General features: G+C 41.5%; 2 protein-coding genes across 6 annotated transcripts; one reads left to right on the plus strand and one right to left on the minus strand.

The window, feature by feature from the left end:
• The first annotated feature begins 454 nt into the window (after window positions 1-454).
• psma8 (proteasome 20S subunit alpha 8) lies at window positions 455-3,972 on the plus strand. Its single transcript, XM_088430272.1, has 7 exons — window positions 455-675; window positions 1,684-1,810; window positions 1,910-2,034; window positions 2,193-2,315; window positions 2,392-2,511; window positions 3,400-3,462; window positions 3,549-3,972. The coding sequence occupies exons 1-7, from the start codon at window positions 574-576 to the stop codon at window positions 3,642-3,644; spliced, it is 756 nt and encodes a 251-aa protein (XP_088286398.1). The 5' UTR covers window positions 455-573; the 3' UTR covers window positions 3,645-3,972.
• A 4,230-nt stretch (window positions 3,973-8,202) lies between these two features.
• LOC148414392 (uncharacterized) lies at window positions 8,203-21,425 on the minus strand. Of its 5 annotated transcripts, none has more exons than XM_088429737.1 (7): window positions 21,230-21,425; window positions 21,039-21,142; window positions 19,270-19,372; window positions 15,442-15,549; window positions 13,092-13,209; window positions 9,067-9,240; window positions 8,203-8,592 (listed from the first exon to the last, which is right to left on the minus strand). In XM_088429737.1, exons 4-7 carry the CDS (start codon window positions 15,487-15,489, stop codon window positions 8,495-8,497), a joined length of 438 nt encoding a protein of 145 aa, XP_088285863.1. In that variant the 5' UTR covers window positions 15,490-15,549; window positions 19,270-19,372; window positions 21,039-21,142; window positions 21,230-21,425; the 3' UTR covers window positions 8,203-8,494. The 5 variants fall into 5 exon arrangements, 4 of the variants coding, with proteins under 4 accessions (XP_088285863.1, XP_088285866.1, XP_088285864.1 ...); XM_088429740.1 differs by having other exon boundaries at window positions 15,442-15,554; XM_088429738.1 differs by lacking the exon at window positions 19,270-19,372.
• Window positions 21,426-21,477: the final 52 nt, after the last annotated feature.

Below are 21,477 nucleotides of genomic sequence, written 5' to 3' on the forward strand. Positions count from 1 at the left end.
ATGGAACAGTTCAGAATAAGATGCGACGCTGTCATGCACACGTCCGGTTTAGGGGGGATTTAACTGATAAGAAAACATATCTTTTATATACTTGTCTCTCATTACCCACACAGGGATTCACACAGTGTTTATTTATATTGTAAATGACAATAGTTGTAATATAAATGCTATATAGTTAGAAGCGCGTATAACTTTACATTTTCAAACGTGCATTGTCCCCTATATTGCGAGTAATGAAACAGTCCACAGGCCATATGAAATCGACTGCTGAATACATAATGGACAAAAGCCATAGAAACGTTGTAATTAAAAACAAAATCTGCTGGTATAATTGACACTTCCTTGATATCAACATTTTCCACTTAAATTTAAACATGGATACAGTAGAAACTGTGCTGGTTTAATAAATTCTAATTTGCGTGGGAAGCATTTCCGAGTTCGGAGGTCGTGCGCATGCGCCGTCCTCAGCAAGCGGTACTGTTCGATTGAGTGGCTTGCGGCTAAAAAACTAGCTGAATCATTTGGCGAAAGTGTCCCTTTTAGTCTCCGTGATTGTGTGCATCTTGCGAGGCTATGGCTGCAAGATACGATAGAGCTATCACCGTCTTCTCCCCGGACGGGCATCTTTTCCAAGTGGAATACGCGCAAGAAGCTGTAAAGAAAGGCTCCACGGCGGTCAGTTGGGAAATGAAACTAAAGATAGAGCCAATGCTAGCTAGTTAGCTTGTAGCTTGTGCCTCTGTTTATGAAGCAAAGCGTTCATCATAGGATCCGTCGCATATATCGCAATGTATTTAGTATGACATAGGTTGTTCGGAGCTACGTTTTAGAATCTTGTTTTGTTTAGGCAATATTTTAAGAAGTGGTTAGCATCTTGTCGCTGTGTCATGCTCGAAGAGCTTACAGTTTCGAAGTTATGGTAAATTTGATACACGGGAGCAAAGTATTCGAAATATCGACTAGAAAATATAAAAATAATAAAAGCAAACTAGTTGTTCTATCATTTGTCTTTATAAAGCTGCAAATAATCGTCACTGTAAATCGTGAAGAAAAAATGCTGTTTAATCTTTAAAGGGATACTAAACTTGGCCATCTTCATCGGTAAAATGTTTTAAAAAGAATTAATTTGGTAATATATTTCATGTTCAACCGACATATTTTAGAAACACCTTCACATGTACTTAGTGCTCAGGTAACAACCAATCATGTGTTAGTTTGCTAACGTCACATGACCAAACCCAGAAAAAAGGTTAGCTGTGATTGGTAGGTGCCTGAGACCGTAGCGCACGTGACATAATTTTCATCGTGTGTTAATAAACTTATTCCACGTGAACTATCTAATGAATTATATACAAAATATAGATTTTTTTTCTGTAGAAAATGGCTCACGAGAAGTCTCCCTTTAAGTGTATCCAGAAAGAGAAAGAATTCAAATTAATTAAAACAATAAAATACATTAAATATAATTAATAAAATACAGCAATGTAAGTTTTTACAACTTTTCGTTAATTGTTGGTTGATGAATTGGGCTCCAATTTCAACCAAATTTCCCGTATATTGTAACAAGCTCGGCACACATCTTTTAACAGTTGAATCAGTTCATTTTCTTTCTCACACTTTGTTTTGTGTCCTGTGTCCAAGAATCCTTTAATTTGAATTTGAATTTTTGTATGTGATATATAGGTAGGTATCAGGGGTAAAGATATCGTCGTGCTCGGCGTTGAGAAGAAATCGGTAGCAAAGTTGCAGGAGGAGCGAACCGTCCGCAAGATCTGCGCTCTTGATGAACACGTCTGCATGGCATTTGCAGGTGAACCACAAATACTACCTTTTAATAATACATGCTTGCAATTTCCAGATGTGATTTGCCTCTTATTTGGTCCTAATATCGTTTCATTGACTTTTCCAGGATTGACGGCAGATGCCCGTATCGTGATCAACAGAGCGCGCGTTGAATGCCAAAGCCACCGGTTGACTGTCGAGGATCCTGTCACCGTGGAATATATCACACGCTACATAGCCACCTTGAAACAGGTGCACTTGATGTTGATATTTCTGCTCTACTCATCCTGATACCTTTACATTACAGTGTAGTCTCATTTGGAATCCACACAACATTTTATGTTAATAGAAGTAGATTGGAGGGCTCTTTCAAAATGGTTTTGCTTGCAATTCTTCCAAATCTATTTTAGCGTTACACTCAGAGCAATGGACGCAGGCCGTTCGGTATCTCCGCCTTGATCGTTGGCTTCGACTACGATGGGACTCCGAGGCTGTATCAGACTGACCCGTCGGGAACCTACCACGCCTGGAAGGTAAGTGACTTTGGTTTTGTATTATTCATGCTGAACAATGTTTTAAGTGAGCGCGTCATCTCCCGTATCCTGTCAGGCCAACGCAATTGGCCGGAGTGCCAAAACCGTCAGAGAGTTCCTGGAAAAGAACTACACGGATGAAGCCATCGCCGGAGACAATGAGGCGATCAAGTTGGCAATCAAAGCTTTGCTCGAGGTAGGTTTCATGTGCTCTTTAAGAGGCAATATTACCTACAGTACCAGTCAGCAGCTTGGAGACACCTTCCAATTTGATGCCCTCAAACAAACATACGCACACACACACATACATTGTAAGATGATGTCATCCATGCAATACGGCAACATTTAAGGTTAGTAAAGTTTAAAATTTAAATCAAAACGTATTTTAGATCATTTAAATGATGACTTTGCACATCTTGGAATTTTCACAGTCCGCTTTATGATGTGGATGGTAAAGTATGACCTGGAATGGCTTTCAGTTCACAGTTCAATTGACGTCCAATAACTTGATGTGTGTTGTAGTATCTAGACTGGCCTGTGAGAGGCAGTATAATGTCAGAACATCAAGCCTGCAGCTAAATACAGAAAACAACATAAGTGTTATGAAAAACTGACTGTTATGGCGAATGACTGTTTTGCAGTGTCACAATCACATAGTCTGTGACTTGACACAAATCTGTATTTGGTATCATAACTATATTGGACAATTAGTATCCTAGACTTATAAACAAGTAATATTTGCCATACGTTTGTTTTGTTTTGTTTTTGTTTCCGGAAAAAAAATCGGTAGAGAAAGGGTTAAGGATTTTTCTTCTTACAGTGCACATATCAAGGTCGTTCAAGGCATGTTTGGATAAATGGGATGTCGTGGAATGACCTCATGAAACACTAAATAGAAAGTGATTCATTGTTAAATAAGTGCCCAGCATCAATCTGTCGTTAAAGGCGATTTCAGCAACATTTTAAGTTTCGGGGTCAGACAGTATCACAGTATTAAATGAAAATGTCCCTAAAAAAAGGTCATAAGTTCAGTTTAAAAAGCCCCATCAATTCTCTGAACTGTCCTTTTGCATTCCTCGGACAGGTGGTCCAGTCAGGAGGGAAAAACATTGAACTGGCTGTCATCAGACGAAATCAACCACTGAAGGTGATCTTCAGTCACGTCTCTTCGCTTGCACATTCTATTAAGGTTCCATCTAACCTCATAATGAGTGTCTGTTTGGCCTTTATCAGATCCTGGAGTCCAAGGAGATTGAGACTCTGGTGGCTGAGATCGAAAAGGAAAAAGAGGAAGAGGCCGAAAAGAAGAAGCAGAAAAAGTCCACTTGAAATGTTTTTTTTTTTCTTTTTTTTTAAATTGCACTTGGATATGGAAGTAGCTATTTGGGGAAGGGATAAGGGGCTGTATACTCAATTATTTCACTGTAAAGAGTTGAATCCTAACTTGAGAAAACTTCACCGTATGTACTATACCTCCAGCTGTTCAAGTATGTAAATACTCATACATACATGCAGGCCTCAAGTTAGGCTTCACAAAAGGACACTTTTCTATCATTCATCAAAGTGCTTTGATGGTGACAAATATCACATGTCCAAAATAGACCGTTCAGAATTGCAATTGGGAACATTTCTCAATAAAAGATGACTTGTTTAGTAAGTCTTGCAGGACCTTTTATATCAATGGTGCAAAAGAGAAAACACATCGCGGTTGTTTTGTTTATTTGTCAGTTCTTTCAATATGATGATAAAAAAAAAAATGCATGAGGTCATGTAAATTTCCACTCACAGTAAATACCCACTTTATGAACGGCAGGTGTTTTTGGAAACGATATTGTCGTGTATGTATGTTACGTATGAATTCCTTAGCGTGAAGCAAGCAGTTTTCGCATTTGTTGCTCAGCTTTTTGTGCAAGCGACTTCATCCCATTAAGATAGCTGCAGCGCAAACGCCGGCAGCGGCGTTGCGCGAGTGCCTATAAAAGCTGCTGCTTTTCATTTCTCAAAAGTTTTGTAACCTGTAGCTCCAGACCTCAGCCGCCCTTCTGTCATTTTAAAGCAAATTAGTATGGTGTGAAAGCAGCATCTAATGGTTGCCGAGCTAGCGCCATCTACCCTAACCCCCCCCCTTCCCCCGCCACTCCCTTTTTTTACCTTAAATTCGCTTATCAAGCAAGCGCCGCTGTGAATCCTCAACGACACAATTATGGCCGGCGGTGTGGAAGGGCTGCTTAATGGGATCCTGGCCTCAGACCCCAATGGGAACTTTCTGGGACTTTAATCTGGGAGCCCCTTTGAAAAAAGTTGTGTCGAGGGGCCCCGGGGGGCTTCCCTCCGACTCCCCACCAAAGACATAATGGTGAATGGTTAAAGTCCTTCATTTAGAGTCATCTCCCCCAGCCAGGATTTCCTGAGTGGTGGCACTGGCTGCCTTGACAAGTGCAACTGCACTTTGTTTGCCATTTGTCTTGTTTGGAGCGAATCCTATATAGGACCTGTCTGTACTATAGCCGAGTAACTCATTCTCAGCGATAATGCCAAATTGCTGTCCGTATATATCTCCAGCAAAGGAGGTTCTGTTATATGGTTATTAGCGGCAATACCCGCAAATGGCGGAACTGTTTTTCCTCGAGACAGGTTAAGATACTGGGAGGATTCAGAAAAAGGTATTTATCAAGCTTAGGGTTTGTAGGCATATGGAACTATCATACTGAGAGCATGTTTCATGAAATCAACATTTTGGAAGCAAGATGCTTGTGTGAAACTGTGTGTTCTCAGCTAAAACCACAGAAAAAGCACATTGTTTTGTTCAGGGGGACCATATGATGTTCAAAGGAGGGATTGGTTTAAATCCCCCCCAACATGTTTTCACGTTTTTTTTTTTGTTTGTTTTTGTTACAATTTTTAGGAGTTCAGCAATTCAAACCAGGTGTTTATTTAACTATATTTTTTCCATTTTGATGTTTTGGGCTTGAGGAGGGGCTAAAGAAAGCTGGTACTGAAGTTATAATCAACTACTCACAGTAATGTATTTTAATATTCGTTTTTTAAATAATAATTTTCAAATCATTTTACATTTTAAATGTAAAATCCCACAGTTGACTCGATTCCTTCGTAAACGGCACATTCACAAAAGAACCAAGTAAACCGTGCGCCGCTTGGCGTCGTCAGGACTTACTGAGAAGTCACGTCCAGGTTGTAGGAAAGAAGGTAATTAATTGAGTAGGTGGCTAAGCTTGGCCGGACATTATTGATAAAAGTCTGATCCGGCCTCTCAATCTCGTAAGCTTATTTTGTGCTTCAGCAAAGTCTTTTTGCAGCCGCTCTCGGCTATGGAGTCTTGTCTTTCTTCCCTCCCGCAATTCTCCTTTCTTTATTTATTTTTGCCAGCATTGTTGTCGGCCATAATAATCAGCTGCCGCCGCGCCTGAGGACAAAGTCCATCTCTCTCATCGCCGGCTTCGGCTCATCATTAATGCAGAAGATAATGGCTTCACCAGAGGTCATCGGCGGAGGAACGCGGCCCGGGGACATGTACTCTCCAAGCAAGAATGCACACTGCTGCGGGCTGTCGACCGAGTGCATTGTTTGTATGCAAACACACAGACACACACAAACACACACAGCTTACAGGCTAGTTGCTCACACACACGGAAAATGCTGTCTTTGCGTCTTTTGTCCCCTTTTCCACAGCGGGGCTTTCGATGTCCAACGCTGTGGAATAATTTGGGGTTCGATCGAGGAAATAGTCAAACTTCTTCCAACGGTATGCAGGTTTGGACGCGCAAAATTGTCCTTAGCTGCGATTGGGTGCGTGAATGGGTTTCCGTCCCCGTGTGCCCCGCAACTGATTGGCAACCGATTCAGGAGCTGGGATAGACACCAGCAAGCCTGCGACCCGAAGTGAGGAGAGGCAGGGATAGAAATCGGATGGATGGATAACAAGCTCTGTGGTTTCTATTAAGACAGTTATTGTACTGTATAGAATTAACAGTAAAAATGTTCTGTCCTTTTTCATTTTTACCTAAATACAGGAGTTGAATCAGTATAGCTACCGTATATCTTTTCCCAAGTCTTTTATTTGTGTACTGCACAAGAAAAGTACTGTACAGAGTTAATAATAAAGTCCTTTTTTGAAAAGTCATTTTAACAGCACAATTGGAGCAAAGTACCCCCCCAAACAAACCTCAAACATGGTTTGTTTGTCTTAATATATCATTACTACTACAAGATATCGATTGATCTTTTTTTATATTTTTTACCAAGCACTATTGTTTCTGTAAAAACGGATTTATTATTGACACTAGAAATTATTCACTTCAAAATGTACCTTTTTATTGTTTTTACCCAAGTATAGGAGATGAATCCGTATATCTAGTGTACATCCTCCCTGATGAGGAACTTCTTTTTGCAACGAGGCATCTGCGTGGGCCTTCACCAGCAGAGCGCAGTGTTGCCTCAAAAGCATCATCATCATCATCATCATCATCATCATCATCATCATCTCTTACCGCTTTCATCAGACATTTTTTTTTATCTTGCAGACTGACAGTGTGACACCTCTATCTTGCAGACATGTTTTTGTCTCTTTACTTTAACACACACGCAACACACACACAACAATGCGAACGAGCCAATCCGTGGAAGGAGCGTTGTTTTTTTTTTTTTTTTTTTTAGTTGCTTCAAATTGTCAGATGAAACAGCAGCATTGCTCGTGTCCCCCAGCCATGGCCAAGCTGTCAAAGTGTGTTGGGTCGTAAAGGCTACGCTCTCAACACTGTCCCTTTTCTGCTTGTCACACGTCGACAGCTACACACATCAACTATTTGTGTGTATAGCGCATTGGCCCGCCTCCGCCCTCGTCCCCCTCGGGGGTTCTTGCAATGTAAAGTTAAGTTTGGGCATATCTGCACGCTGGCTTACATATCCAAAAGCAAATAAAATATGTTCTCCTTTAATGTTCCCCCCCAAGCTGCAGGGATACATTTTGAATGTCATTCCATTATCTTCTATCAAACATCTCATCTCGCCTGTCCCCGAATCTTATTTTTAAGCCCGCCGCTCTTCTTGATTTGGAGCATCCAGTTCAGTAACAGATACCGCTGACGGCCCGATGCCTTTGTGGTTTATGAAAGGCGCAGGAATACTAATCGTTTGACGGGAAACAACACAAGGTTTCGGGTTACCCCTCAAGAGTCACCTGTCAGGGGTTTCGTCCCACAGGAGAGAATCCGCCTCTAATTGAAAACGGACACCAAAGATGGGGAAAAACAGATAGCGAATTATGCTAAAATCAAGAATCCGCGGGGGGCTGCGGGGCAAAACGTGGTCGGCCCCAGGGCCCGGCGACCTCCGAGCGCCGTGGCAGAAGCCAGTCACACATCACATGGCATTACTCGGGATGGGGTTACAGGAAAATGTCAGCCGATGCATAAGGAGGAATCATCGGCCCGTAGGATAATTAGATTGCCCGAGGGAGGTGCAATCTTGCATTCCCACGATTCCCCTCTTTCCACCCACGCCCTCTTTTCATTGTAGTTTTTCAAGCCATTTTTCTGTCTGGATTATTTCATGTTTTCCTTCGCTAGAAGACTATATATATATGCACTATAATTGTGTAGGAATTAGTAAACTACACTGTTTTGGCTTTGCAGTGAATGATCCCATTCTAATCATAGGATGCGTTTTCGGTATGAGATGGCATTAACTCATTAAAGCCGACAAAGACTTAAGTCAGGGGTGTGCAAACATTTTCCCCTTAAGGCCATACGCAGAGGAAAAGTCAATGTTGCAGGGGACAGTTTAATTTTATTTTAGCAAGCACACCAGAATCAAGCAAACACGTGCATCTGTTTTAGATACACTTACTTTATTTTTCCCCAACAGTTGCTTGAATCACAGATGTGTTATTTTCACAATTTTGTCCTTGACACACAGCAGAAATTAGAAAAAAAATTGCACGTAATTATCTTTATACCAGTGTTATGAATGAAATGTTGTTCATAGTTTGGATGTTAACTGTGAACTTACGTATACCTTTGTATATAGCTTAGTAGGATATAAAAAAAAAATATTAGTATAAAGTGTCATTTTTTGTGAATCCTGCTTTAAAATGAATGGTGAGCCTTATATGGACGCCAGGCCATAGTTTGGAACACTCTGAATTAAGTAGTACATCAGAATCAAAACATTCCTGATGTTGATGTTTGCAGATGACATTGTGATCTGTAGTGAGAAAAGGCAACAGGTGGACGAGAAGCTCCGGTGGTGGAGGTTGGCCCTGGCAAAGAGAGAAATGAAGGTTAGCCGCAGCAATTAGCATAAAAGTTTACCATCTTGGTATTACTTATTACATCAAATTTCAAACTTTGATATGTATTTTAACTCAAATAAAACATGCTTGGTTTGCTTTTGTGGCCACAGTAAACATTGTGATGGGCCACCTTTCAAACATGCCAACTGTCAAAACAAATTAAGAACGACGAAAAAAGCTTGTCCACCGACCTTGATGCGCAGTATGTCTGCGGGCAATTCAAAAGTCTTACATTAGATTTACTAATTGCCATTTCCCGTGGACATATTTGAAGATAATTTGAAAGTGTTGTACAAAGACACCACAACTTGACCATAAAACATAAAAAAGACCGATTAGAAATGTCATTCTGCTATTGTTTTTCTGATACAAAAATACAATTCTCTTAAAAACATAAAGCCAGTCAGTGATATGTAAGTGAAGGCTCCTGCAGCTATTTACCCCACTGTCCCAGTTCTCCTATATCGTCTGCATGGTGTTCCACCAGCAGCCTGTTGATGGACTCCATGTGTGTAAAGTTGCGATCAGAATCCCCAGCGGAGAGAGGGACAAAGAGCTGCATGCTCCCCGCAGAAGGTCGAGACTTCCGTTCTCTCTCGTTGCACAGTCTAATCTCTAATGTTGCATGAAAGTGTGACTGGATGAGAAAGAGGAACATGACTGATGTCTCCACTGAGCAGGATAAGGATGTTGGGATGCAGACATTTTAAAATCGGTGTCTGGCATGACATGTAGCAACTCAGGAATGAATGTAAACAAACAATTGCAGTTTTAAACAGTTGCTAGTTTGCTTGTTGACATGTAACCCCATATGTAACCCCATATTCCCCATAATAATCTTTATTTTTCATTTAAAGGGATACGAAACAGATTTTTGCCATTTTCAGCTGTAAAAAGTTCAAATTTTTCCTTATAATTTTGATAAATTATCATTTACAATTAACGCGTTCAATTCTAAAGACATATTTTTGCATTTTTAATAATTTGTAAACACATTTTGCCACTTGCTATTAACTGAAAATGACACATATTGAGAGTTCAGGTAATAACCAATGATGGCTCGGTTTTTGGACATCACATGACCAAACCCAGAAAACAGCTGTGCCATGAGTGAGATTGACTGCGATTTAATTTTTGATCAACAGCGAGTGGAAATTTATTTTTAAAGAGTTTACTATTACATGAAAAAAATATTACTGCTACTAATTTATTAATGACAAAATATCGACTTTTTGCTGCTGAAATGGCTAAATAAGTGAACAACATTTCCACTTGCTGCCAACTGAAAATGAAATTATATTCTCAGGGCTCAGGCGGCAACCAATCATGGTTCAGCTAGTGTAAAGCAAGTGTTTTTGTTTAAGTTTTTAAAGGTTTTATTTGTACATGAAGAATAAGTATAAAAATATTTATAGACAAAATATAACGTTTTTATTGCTGAAAATGGCGAAATAGGTGTACTATCCCTTTAAAGAAAAAAAAAATCCACTTGCTGTCAACTGAAAATGACATCATTTAACAACCAATCACAGTTAAGCTTGCAAACGTCACATGGATGACCAAACCTAAAAAAAACAGGTGAGCCATGATTGCTCGCCACTAGAGCCTTGAGCAGCTATGAATTCATCTTCAGTCAACACCAAGTGAAAATTAGTTTTTAAAGAAACATACTTAATTAATTAATTAATTTTCGACAAAGTGTTACATTTTTGCTTCTGAAAATTGCTCAATTATTTTGCTATCCCTTTAAAACCAGTTTACACTTGGTGTGGTCTGAAAATGACATCACATACTCGGGATCAGGTCATGGCCAATCAGGGTGCAGGTTGCAAATGTCATATGACCAAACCCCTCAAAACAGGTGAGCCTTGATTAGTCGTTATCTGAGCCGGGAGCACCCGCGATTACACTTTTGCTCAACAGCAAAAACAAATGCGTTATTTAAGGTATTTGTAAATGAAAAGTAGTTATCAACCTAAATATTGAGAAAATATGAACTTTTTACTGCTGAGAACGCACTTGCCTTTACTTGATCTTCATTTATTCATCGCATTTTTTGGTACTAATTCTCTTTGGGTCATGGTAATGTTAATGTCTTCTTTGGCATTCCAAGCAAAGACTAAATCCTTACACAATGACATTCTATCTCTTCCCATCACACGCAAACTTATAATTAATGAATTCTGCTAACAGCGAGCTTAATTTATCATATTGCGATTATCGTTATTATTATTTTCTTCCGGGAGTGATATGGGGCCTATTGTCCAATTCTAGCGGATGACCGGCAGAAGAAGAAGAAGAAGAAGAAGGAGACGGCAGGAGAGTTCAGCGCAGATGTCTGAGTGCGTCTGACAGAGAGGACAGCCCCCCCAGGCAGGTCCCAGCCCCTCAGCACCCAAAATGACACATGACTGCTTTGACTTTTGTCATCCGCTGCCCCTAAACCCAAGCTGCCAATACACACTCAGGCAAGTCATGGACACACACACACACACACACACGTGCTCAAAGACAGCCACACACTGTATACTGCTTAGATTACATTATCTGTATCCCCGGGACATGAGCCCTCCTTGTTGGATGACATTTGGGCTTGTGCAGCACTAAGGTTACCTTTTTTTTTTTTTTTTTTTGCCCCTGAGTTAAAGATGCCTGTCTGCGGCATGCATTCGAAATGAAGGATGGAAAAGGGGGAGCGGGAAATCAGATGAGAAAGATTTCCAAAAGCACTTTGATCAGGGGCATCAACAGTCACGCACAAACTTGTTAAGCAGTATGTAAATTCGGGCTGATACTGAATAAAGTTGCCAGAATGGCATGAATCCATTGTGCTGCGATGATCAAAATAAAAGAGGGCTTCATGCGCCGCCGGGCAAGAAAGTCACAGACATGAAGGCTTTTTTTTTTTTTTCTTTCCCCCTATCAAGGGGCTGATGGGATGCAGAGGAGCGATGGAAGGCAGGGAAATGAAAGATAGGGGGGGAAAGCCTGGAAGGATCTCAATCTAAATTAGCAAATGTAGCAGGGAGAGTATGCTGAGTGAGACATATAATTGTGATGAAAACATCAGCCCTCGCTCGGTCACCGCGAGCTCGCGTCAAGTCTGAAGGTAAAAACTAGAAGACGGGACGCCGAGACGCCAGCCCGTTATTATGAGTATCTTCTTTCAAGCGTCATTCGAAATCAATAAACAAGTTGCTTCGCTAGCACGGCCCAAAATTTGAGAATGAAATTACCTATCGATCCCGCGTTCGCGTCAAGTACCTCAAACGACTCGCGTAACACGGCAGGAAATCACTTGGGGTTCTTCTTTTGACGAAGAGCGATAATAGCGGATGTTTGGAAGATCACAGCTATCGCAAACGTCTTCCGAAATCAATAAGGGTCTCAATTAGGAGGGCTATCGGTCGGAAATCGCAAAATCTCTTATCTTGAAAATGTTGCCCATCCGTTTTCTTATCCTCATCGGTGTCAAAGGTCAGCTGGAACCAACCCCTTGTTGAGCTAAAGGGATACCCAAAATTATTCAGTCATTTTCCGCAATAAAACGTTAATTTTTTGTCTAATTATCTTGATAGCCGAACAATTTTTTTGCTGATGATTAATACCTTTAAATAGATATTTTAAGGCCCAGGTAGCAACCAATGACATCTCAATCTATTTTCAGTGATTAGACGTGATATTTGCAAGTTGAAACCTGATTGGCTGTTACCTCAGCCCTGAATACATGTGATGTCATTTTCAGGCAAGCGCAATTGGAAAAATGCGTTTTTAAAGGTATTAGTTAAAAATGAAAAATAGTTCAGCTACCCAAAAAATTAGACAAAATATGACCTTTTTATTGAAAGTATACTTTAGTTGTTTTCTGCAGCAAATTGTATTGTAAAAATATGGATAATGTCCATTATTAAATTCCATCCATTTTCTAGAGTCACTTTATCCTCACAGGGGTCGCAGGCTTTCTTGATTAATTTGATAACTATCATTAATTTTTTTTTATTTCATTGAAAATTCTTTAAAAGTAAATTTTCACTTTCTGTTTACTGAAAATAAAATCATAGTTGCTCAAGGCTCAGGGAAGGACCAATGACAGCTCACCTGTTTTCTGAGTTGTTATACGGTCATGTGATATTCATATTTCGTCTTCTATTAATGTGACAACCAAATAATTTCTCAAGTTATCACTTTTAAAAACACATATCCTCACTTCCTGTTGACTGAAAATGACATCACAGTAGCTCAGGCAACGACCAATCATAGCTCACCTGTTTTCTCAGTTTGGCGTATGTCAAGTAACCAATCAGCAGACGGGTAAAAGTTCTCTCAATCTGCACCAAAATAGAAGAAGAAAATTCCTTGGTTTTAAAAAGAAATAAGTAAAAACGTGGATTCAGAACAGCAGAATGGAATGCGGTGGTGGAATCACCCGACATAGACTTACAACTTCCCCTCCGTTTAGTCTTAACTCTTTTCATGTTCCCACATCACTTTCTTTATCTGTCCCTCGTTGCCTCTTTTGTCTCTGCGACTGACACCGGGAGATGGATGCTCGTTGTCACGGTGACTCTTGTAGCCTGTCAGCATCTAAACCAACGGGAAACAAAAGGATCACTTTCGCAGGAAAACGAAAGACGAAACGTACAGAGTAAAACCAACCTTCAGACGCTACATCGCGCGGGCTTTCCAAATTGTGTCAAAGGTCACTGAGAAAAATCTGGATTGATAAAGATTTCATTTCCAAATTGGGTCGCGGGAATTGATTTCATTTTCTCACAATTACAAATATTATATATATTGCGTGATCATAAAATCTCATTCAATCATTTTGTATTTAAGTATGAATTAAGTACTCAAGTAATCAGTATTAAAAGTGCGAAAGTAATCATTTACTATAGGTATTTAAAGTGCTAAAGTTATTAATTACGTTAGGTAACCCGCCCAAAAAAATACTATCATTTATTGACTGGCAAAATTTATCAACTTGGTTATTGTGACAGGTCTAATTTTAATTCTTATTTATTTTTTGTAATGGAGTCTTTTGATAATCATAAGAGGAAAAAAAATGTAGGATGTCTAGAAAACATGTTTCAATTCCAGTCGAAAATCAACAAAGCTTTAGTGTTTTTCAAGTGCCATTTATTTGACATTTGCTTGAACAGACAACTGAAAATTAATCAACATAATATAACTTTTTTTCTTACCCCAAAATGAAATACTTTATGACGATCTACATATAGGCACAGGCCACTCGGCGAGAACACACATTTCACGGAGTATCGAGAAAAATATGAAATACCCAGAATCAGAATCAGTTTTCAATTTTCCACGCTATTTTCTACTAAATTCATAGTTTTGAAGCGTTGTGTTTTTTCTGAAGAAGGGGCTCCCTTGAGCCATCGAGTCAAAAAATCCTTAGAAAAAAGAAAACGGACCGTGGATCAACTGGTACCCGGCTAGGTGGGCTGCACCCAAAATAACGTTTTGGAGATGAATTCATTTAATAGTTCATACGTTTGTGCTTGATCTCTGTTTTTTGGCGCCGCCTCTGGCCGCTGTTGATATTACATACATAGTGAGAAGGATGATGTGGTTTTTAGAGCAGCCCCCCCAGCAGATTACATCATCCTCCCTGAACCACAATGTACTGTAACCCGCTAACTAGCAAGCAGGTGGAATAACAAATACTTTTGTCACCAGTCTGTCCTTAGTAGAGGCCCGCACTCAGTTGGATGCCGTTTTAGTTTTATGGCGACGTGCCCCTGCCTCCCTCTAGCGCGGTGTAACTTGTGTAAATCTGCCTGCCTCCTTCCCCTTCCCCTGACGACAAATAAGCGCGCGCGGAAGGCCTCTCGAATACAAGCCTGGCGTCTGCCAGGAGGAGGCGGGAAAAAAACGGGGGACCCTCAGGTGTGTGCCCTCGTCCTCTTCCTCTGTGCACCTGCACCGGCTCTCACAAGTATGCTGTGTGTCTTTCTGCGCACAATGGAAAGCCCGCGGCGCCTCTCTCCAGCTGAGAGCCACCTCTCTCCAGAGGACAGGCCAGGAAAAGTGCCAGCGCTAACAACTGATCCTGGCGGATAAAGGCGAGAGATACGGTAGGCCGGCAGGAAGCGGCTCGGCAATCCTCGCCTCTACTTTCCTTCCCCCTGGTCTTCGCAGCGGCCTCTTTTCACCCCGGAACCATGACGAGAACTCATAGTCTGGAATGTTTTTGATCACGCGCGCGTGATGACATTTTCCCATCTCTTCAAAAGGAATTGTTAAAAGTATACAAAAAAAGATGAATCGGACATTTTTTGCCATTTTTTGATTGATGCTGATTCCGAGTCCACTTGTTAGTCTTGAGGTGTTGTAATCGTGTTGGTGATGAGTGCAGAGAGAGAGAGAGAGACACCTTTTTAGGACATTTAATTTGTAAATTTTTATTTTACATGCCCGAGTGATCCAAGAATGATTTACAAGTCTACGGGAGCAATGATATTTATGTTTTGGATTCTTTTAAGCATCTTAATTTACTTTAGTTTGGGGTCATGCGAAATGCTTCCTGTGTGATGTCTTTGCTAAAGTGCTAACGGCATACCGATGTGTTTTGTAAGCTGGATTTTTCATAACAAAAGCATTTGTAAGTAGAGGTACCACAATACAAGCTTTGAATGCCCCCAATTTCTAGCGAGTCACAAAAAAAGATTCTTCTTTTAAATATGGATACCCATGGTCGGAATTATATGACCCCATTTTTTTGTGTGTGAGACACACGTGACGCTGCGTAGTCATGCCAGGCCGCATGAGCCAGCACCAGATCAGTGGAGCACTCACGCTGCTGGCGGGCGGCTGACTCCAGCAGCAGTTGGGCGAGACGGCCATCGCGGGTCAGCCGGGCCGCAGCTGGGAGCCCCCGTGGCCAAACGTTGACCTCACATGCACCTGCACTTAAGAAAAGGCACCTGCATGATGACGTGGAGGAAAAATGATACGGATGGTGTGATATTTCCCACCCCTCTCTGCGTCCATCCATCGGCATTTTGATAAGATAAAATAAGCCAAACTAAATCACAATGGCTAATACGGAGCCTGGCATATGACGGGACATATTTTTCCGATTGAATGAATGAATGTGTGCGTGTGTGTGTGTGTGTGTGTGTGTGTGTATGTATGTAAGTATTCTGTTTTTATCTCCTTTATTTATTTTTTTAACCTTCTGCTGAGCTAATCACGTGGCTCTGGCTTGAACATTTAGTTTCTACCATCAGGAGGAATAGCACTGTTTTCTTTTGACAGTTGCCGAATAATTAGATAACAACAAAATGACACGTCGTCCATCCTGACTGTCGCACACTTGCCAAACGCTGGCTGAGTTTAGTTTGGCAAAGAGGTTTGCTTTTGCTCGCTTCATTAGCATCTTTGTTGCTATCGTTAGCTAGCCGTGGCTGCAGTTGCTGCTGGGTGCTTTGCATTGATGTGGTAGGCTAAACTTGAGCTGCTGCCTTGGAATGCAAGTGTCTAACAAAAATGCATTTCAATACGTCAAAGGTGCCATATCAAAAAGATGTTTTTAAAGCTAAATTTGCCGTTCATCGGGCTGACAACTCTCACTCTTCCATTCTCATGTCTTCCTTTCGCCCTCCCATCTACAATACGAGCCTATCAGGTTATACCAAACGGTGACAGCCAATCACCTTGTGTGATTGAGTGTTTGTTTTCCAGATTCTAATCATCATACAGAAAGCACGAATTTAGAGATCGAAATTAACGCCATTTAACAAAAATGCGCTCTAACTATGACTGCAATAAATTGATCGCAATGAATCTGTTTATTCCACACCTTTATTGAGACAAACCTCACTTCATAGCTGCATCGAAAATATCACTGTGGATTGACATCCCCTGACTTTAGAAGTTCCGCTCTCAGTTTAAGTGTATTTGAAGCAAATGTGTCAAATGACTCTCTAACTACGCGGGGCCAAGTTAAGCACGTGACTTAATGGGATTTGCATCCCCGCCTGCAAACCAACTTGGCAGACTGCAGGGGGGGTTTGGGGTGGGACGGGGGCGGTTTTAATGCAGCATTTCACCTGCCACCCCCGACACCTGAGCGCGACATGCCCGCCCGCCCGCCGGGGTGTCGCGAGGTGCCGCGAGATGCGCCTTCTCTCCCCCTCCGTCTTTTTTGCGCTCCTCTCACCGGGTGGAGGTCGGCCATTTCCTTCACATGCTCGCCTGAGGGGGGGAGGGGACTCCAGCCCCTCCCCCGGCAAGGGCAATCTCACTTTGGTGTCACGCTAGTCCTTGGCCAATTACACCTTTACTGTTCTCTTTCTGCTTTTCTTCTCCTTCTGTCTTATATTGTACACTATTGATTTCTGTCAGTAGTAAGGTATATGTCCATTAAGGCACAGATTTAATAGAGCGACAATGGAAAGCGGCTCCATTTGTTCCTCCAGTAGTGTAAGTGTTCATTTTGAGAGTCTGATACTAACCCTGGCCAGAAGCGAGCGCTGGATTTTTTCGCTGTAAATGGAAAACGCCTGCGGGCTTTTTCATTTTCTGGGCCCAGACGTTCCCTTCATGGTGTCGGAGCCCTTGTGCTCACAGAGTTCATGTTTCGCTGTGGGCCTTTTTTTTTTTTTTTCCTTTTTTTTTTTTTTTTGTATTTTGTTTTATCTCATAGCTTAGACTAGCAGGGCTTTGACTCCCAGGGGACTTTGGTGTAGCAACAGCCGAGATCAACAAAGTGAGTTTGTTTATGCTGGCTGTGTCCGCATGTTGTCGACTTGCACGTTTTCTCCGTCTCCATTTCCTGCCTCTCCTTGCCCCAGGGGAACGCAGCCCTCTAATTGGATCTTGTTCTAATTGAGCCTAATACTGGAGCGAACCGGAGTTGGGCCCTGTGGTGATGAAGAGCTGAATCAAAACTAAGCACAAAACTTTGACTATGTACGTGTGTGTGGGTGTGTGTATGTGCTTTGCTTTTTTTTTTTTGGCCTGCATATTTTCTTCCTGTTTTTAAGTTCGGTGGTTGATTTTGACTTTTTTTTTTGGCATCACTTTTATTTTTGGCTACCTCGCTCAAATGCTAGCAAAGCACATTAAAGCGGTATACGTTCTCCATCAGAGAGAGCGCTCTTTTAAGTTTTTTAGATGTATTTTTAACTGTTGCATCATTCTTAATATTTAGTTTGCGGAATGATGATAAACCAGTAAAAGATGCTCAGTGTCCACTGACCTCTAAAGACAAATTTATGTAGAAAAAAAGTAATAAAAAATCATTTGACTGTATAAAAATTTACAAACTTTTGAAGGTTTGCTAAACTGTCAAAATATATTGACTTTTTAGTCATTTTCATTGGCTACCTGACTAACATAGTACTACAGTACTGTGTAGTCATGCATTTTAAGTCTACATACATAACATTACCCTCCGGAGAAAGCTGTTTTAATTTTGTCAGATGTGTTTGAAACATGTACTCATGTAATTAGTGTTGCCACCTTCAGGCAACGGCAGTCTTAGAGCTTTGTTCTTTTTCTCTTTTTAATACTATTATTATTCTACAAAAACTAAATAGTGTTGCAACTTAAAAGTGTAATGATTTACTTTGGATAGTTGAACCCTGCGGTCCACACAAAGATACTCATTTTAAGTTTATAATAAATATGTATTTTTTTAAATCGTGTGTGTGTGTGTGTATAATATATATATATAATATTTGTTTTTTGTTTTGTTTTTTTACTTAAGTTAACTTAAATACAACAGGGTTATTAGTGTTGTGTGTTCTTTGTTTAATTCTTATGAAACACTGCGTGAAAGCTTATCGAAACAAAATTCAAAATTGCACGTTGGTGATTCAGTACATTTCAATGTTTGTGTTTTGAAAGCAACCCTCGTGTGAATATCAATTTGGTGCATATAAACTAGACCAGGTTAAACATGCGGCAGTTTCGCCAGATGTACAACACACACAAACACACACAAAAATGGAAATGAACAACAGTCGGTTGGCTGCTAAAGGGCAAGGAAAGGAATGAATACCTTTTCGCCTCCAGCTATAGTTTTTTTTTTTTTTTTTTTTTTAATATAGTCCTACCTCCCTGTGAATCATCTTTTGTATTGAAACAGGAACAGACACATCTTAAAGCATACCTTACAGTGCGTGTGTGTGTATACTATACACACCATGAGTCATTTGTTTAGATTTGCATACTGAATAGTTAACAATTGCCTTTTTTTGAGATTTTGAATTTCATCTGTGAGATTCTATCGATCGATCTGCGATTTGTTTCGGCTGTCACTCCCATTTGAATGTTTATTGTATAAATATGGAATAATTTTGGACGTGATTAGAGTTTCCGTCTCTATGTGGTTGATGAGGTTCCACGAATTTGTGTAGCTGTCATTCTCCCTGGTGGTAGTGCTAGTGTTTGAAAGTTGACAGGTGGGTGGGCCGCGGGTTCAGCGCGCTCAGCCGACAGAAAATGAGAGAATGAATGAGAGTTTTCAGGATTTAAAACTCAGTCAAAATTCAACTGTGTTTTTGTCATAATTCGGTGGGGATATTAATAACAGTCCTCTCTGTGTTGTGTCAAATTTAGATGACATTTATTAGCGCTTTGCAGAGACTTTGAAGTGTGAATTTCTGTCACGCTTACTGGAGCTGCAGTACTTGTGCTTGCCACCAGAGGGAAGCTGGGTGTCACCCTCGTTTTCATCTAAATAGGTCACGCCTCACTGCCCCGAGGCCGCGTTCCTCGCCTGGAGCAAAGACAACGTGGGCACAGCAAATGGTTCCAGAACAAACACAGCCCTGCAAAAACGTTCTGGCCCCGAGGGTGAGTCTGGCCCGGGGCAAAGTGCTGATTGGAAACGGTTGAAAGAAAGAACTTTAGGCGGGGAGGTTGTTTAGTTGTTATTGCGAAAGCCACGCAGCTGCTCGGGAGCTCAGAATGTCGGAGATGAGTTGCGGCCTTAATGTTTTTCTAAATCAACACTGTACATGCGCACACTTTTTAATGCGCGTCATTAAAAGTTGCGGGGAAGTGCAGGACCGCAATGCCGAGTGGCCCTCCGGCGTTTTGTGTAGGAAGCATTTGGAAAACAAACAAATGGTCAGGAAGCCCATTACTCACAGAAACTATGCATGTGCGTTTATGGGGTTTGGTGCCCCTCCCTCACCCCGCGGGCTTTGACGTCGGCCCGTGTCTTGAAGGTGAGAAGGCTCGGCTGATAATTGAACGCCGCCTGGCACTTTAACAAATGTATTGAAAGGAGGAATCGAAAAACCCGTTAATGAGATTTATTTCCCCGGGCGGTGCTCGGGGGCCACCCTTCTCATAATTTTCTTAATCTAATAGTTTCTTTTCAAACCTTGTTTTGTTTTCCCCGCATAAGACGCTTTGGAATGGAGGTGGTAAACTCTAGGCCCGTGGGCTTGAATCGGTCCCCTGCGTCATTTTATGCTTTCAATATATATATATATATATATATATATATATATATATATATACTTCTTTTTAAAGGTAGTTATCCATTCTAAAAATTGTAATAATTTGGTAAGGGACAAGAAGTATGCAAAACAGTCAAGCTTGTAGTCTGACTTCATTTCCCATGATTCATTGACATGGAAGCAGGAAGTATAGTTCTTGTTCCAGAATGATGAGAATGTGAAAGTTTGCTCTTTTAACTGGATTTGAACCGTTATGACAACTCTATGACTGACATACATATGCATGATCCAGGCAATTGTCTTACTTAAGCAATTACCTAGCTTTACTAAAAATGGTATTTCAGTACATGACCTAGCTAAAATCTGGACAAAACAAGTGGGGTCGCTAAAATTCGTCGGGACTCGTGACGCAAGGCCGACTGTCTTGGGCACTCTATTCCAGTGCTTCTCAAATACATTTTGCAAAGCCCCTCCCAGGAAAGAGAAAACATTTCGAGCCCCCCCAATGCTGACCATGAATAAGATTATTATCTCTAAAAATCATTTAAGTATACCTAAAACTCAATTTTTTTTAACACATTGACATGAGCGAAAAACAATATAAACCAACCTTCCTCAACTGTTGCCTACTTTTTTGCAGCATTTATTAAAGTTAAAGGTTTGCCTAAGATGAAAAAACACGAAGGGCATCAAAGTACCTAAAAAAAATGCAATCATTATTTTACCACAATTACACTTCACGTGACAAAAACCAATCCTTTTCCCTGGGGTCATCCGCCACCCCCCCCGGGGCCCGCCCGCCCCACTATTTGAGAGGCTCCGCCCCCTTCTAACCCGACCACAAGGGCAACCATAACTCGTACAAACTGCGCCCAAGAAAGACAGACGTGGACAGCGAAACAAACCGTAAGAAAAAAGCCAACGAGCGAACGGCGAGCGGCAGCGTGCGCGTCTTTGTACTTGGGGTTTGTTTACCTCACAAGACGGCTCCTGGCTCCAGGAATGAAGCATGAAAATGGCTGCTGCGACTGGCCCGCGGCGCTCCGTATAGATTGGACTTTTCCACGTGGCAGCGGGGGCTGCCGGGATACGCACCCAAAGGGATGCGCTCTCATTAAGGACAGGAGCCGCGGGCGCTTTTTACACTGCTTCCTGTGGCCACTGACCTTCTTTTTCTTTGGCCCGGGGGCCCCGCAGCCACACCGCAGCTCTCTGCTTCTTAGGCTCCCTTGTCGCTCCCAACGACGCCCCCGGGGGTGCGTCACATGGCCCGAGCGACTCCTGACCCGCCCGCCTCGCCTGCCTTCCGCCGTTTGGCGCCGTAGCAGACGGCGCAAAGGGTCACATGTGCCCCCCAAAATGGCGGCGATGTCCCGGGGCTCCGCGAGGAAGAATTTCCAGAGTTGACAATGTC

This window comes from Hippichthys cyanospilos, chromosome 12 (genome assembly GCF_059441005.1).
Source record: "Hippichthys cyanospilos isolate Australia breed blue-spotted pipefish chromosome 12, RoL_Hcya_1.0, whole genome shotgun sequence".
Lineage (NCBI taxonomy): Eukaryota > Metazoa > Chordata > Actinopteri > Syngnathiformes > Syngnathidae > Hippichthys > Hippichthys cyanospilos.

Bases quoted from the DNA above. Each gene is read 5' to 3' on its own strand.
- psma8 (XM_088430272.1), top strand. From the start codon at position 574: ATGGCTGCAAGATACGATAGAGCTATCACCGTCTTCTCCCCGGACGGG. The intron at 1,811-1,909 runs GTGAACCACAAA...TGACTTTTCCAG, and splicing joins CGTCTGCATGGCATTTGCAG to GATTGACGGCAGATGCCCGT. The intron at 2,316-2,391 runs GTAAGTGACTTT...GTATCCTGTCAG, and splicing joins GAACCTACCACGCCTGGAAG to GCCAACGCAATTGGCCGGAG.
- LOC148414392 (XM_088429738.1), bottom strand. From the start codon at position 15,489: ATGGCCGTCTCGCCCAACTGCTGCTGGAGTCAGCCGCCCGCCAGCAGC. The intron at 13,210-15,441 runs GTGAGTGCTCCA...CCGTTGGTTTAG, and splicing joins GTCAGCCGCCCGCCAGCAGC to ATGCTGACAGGCTACAAGAG. The intron at 9,241-13,091 runs GTTAAGACTAAA...ATGCAACATTAG, and splicing joins GATGTGGGAACATGAAAAGA to AGATTAGACTGTGCAACGAG.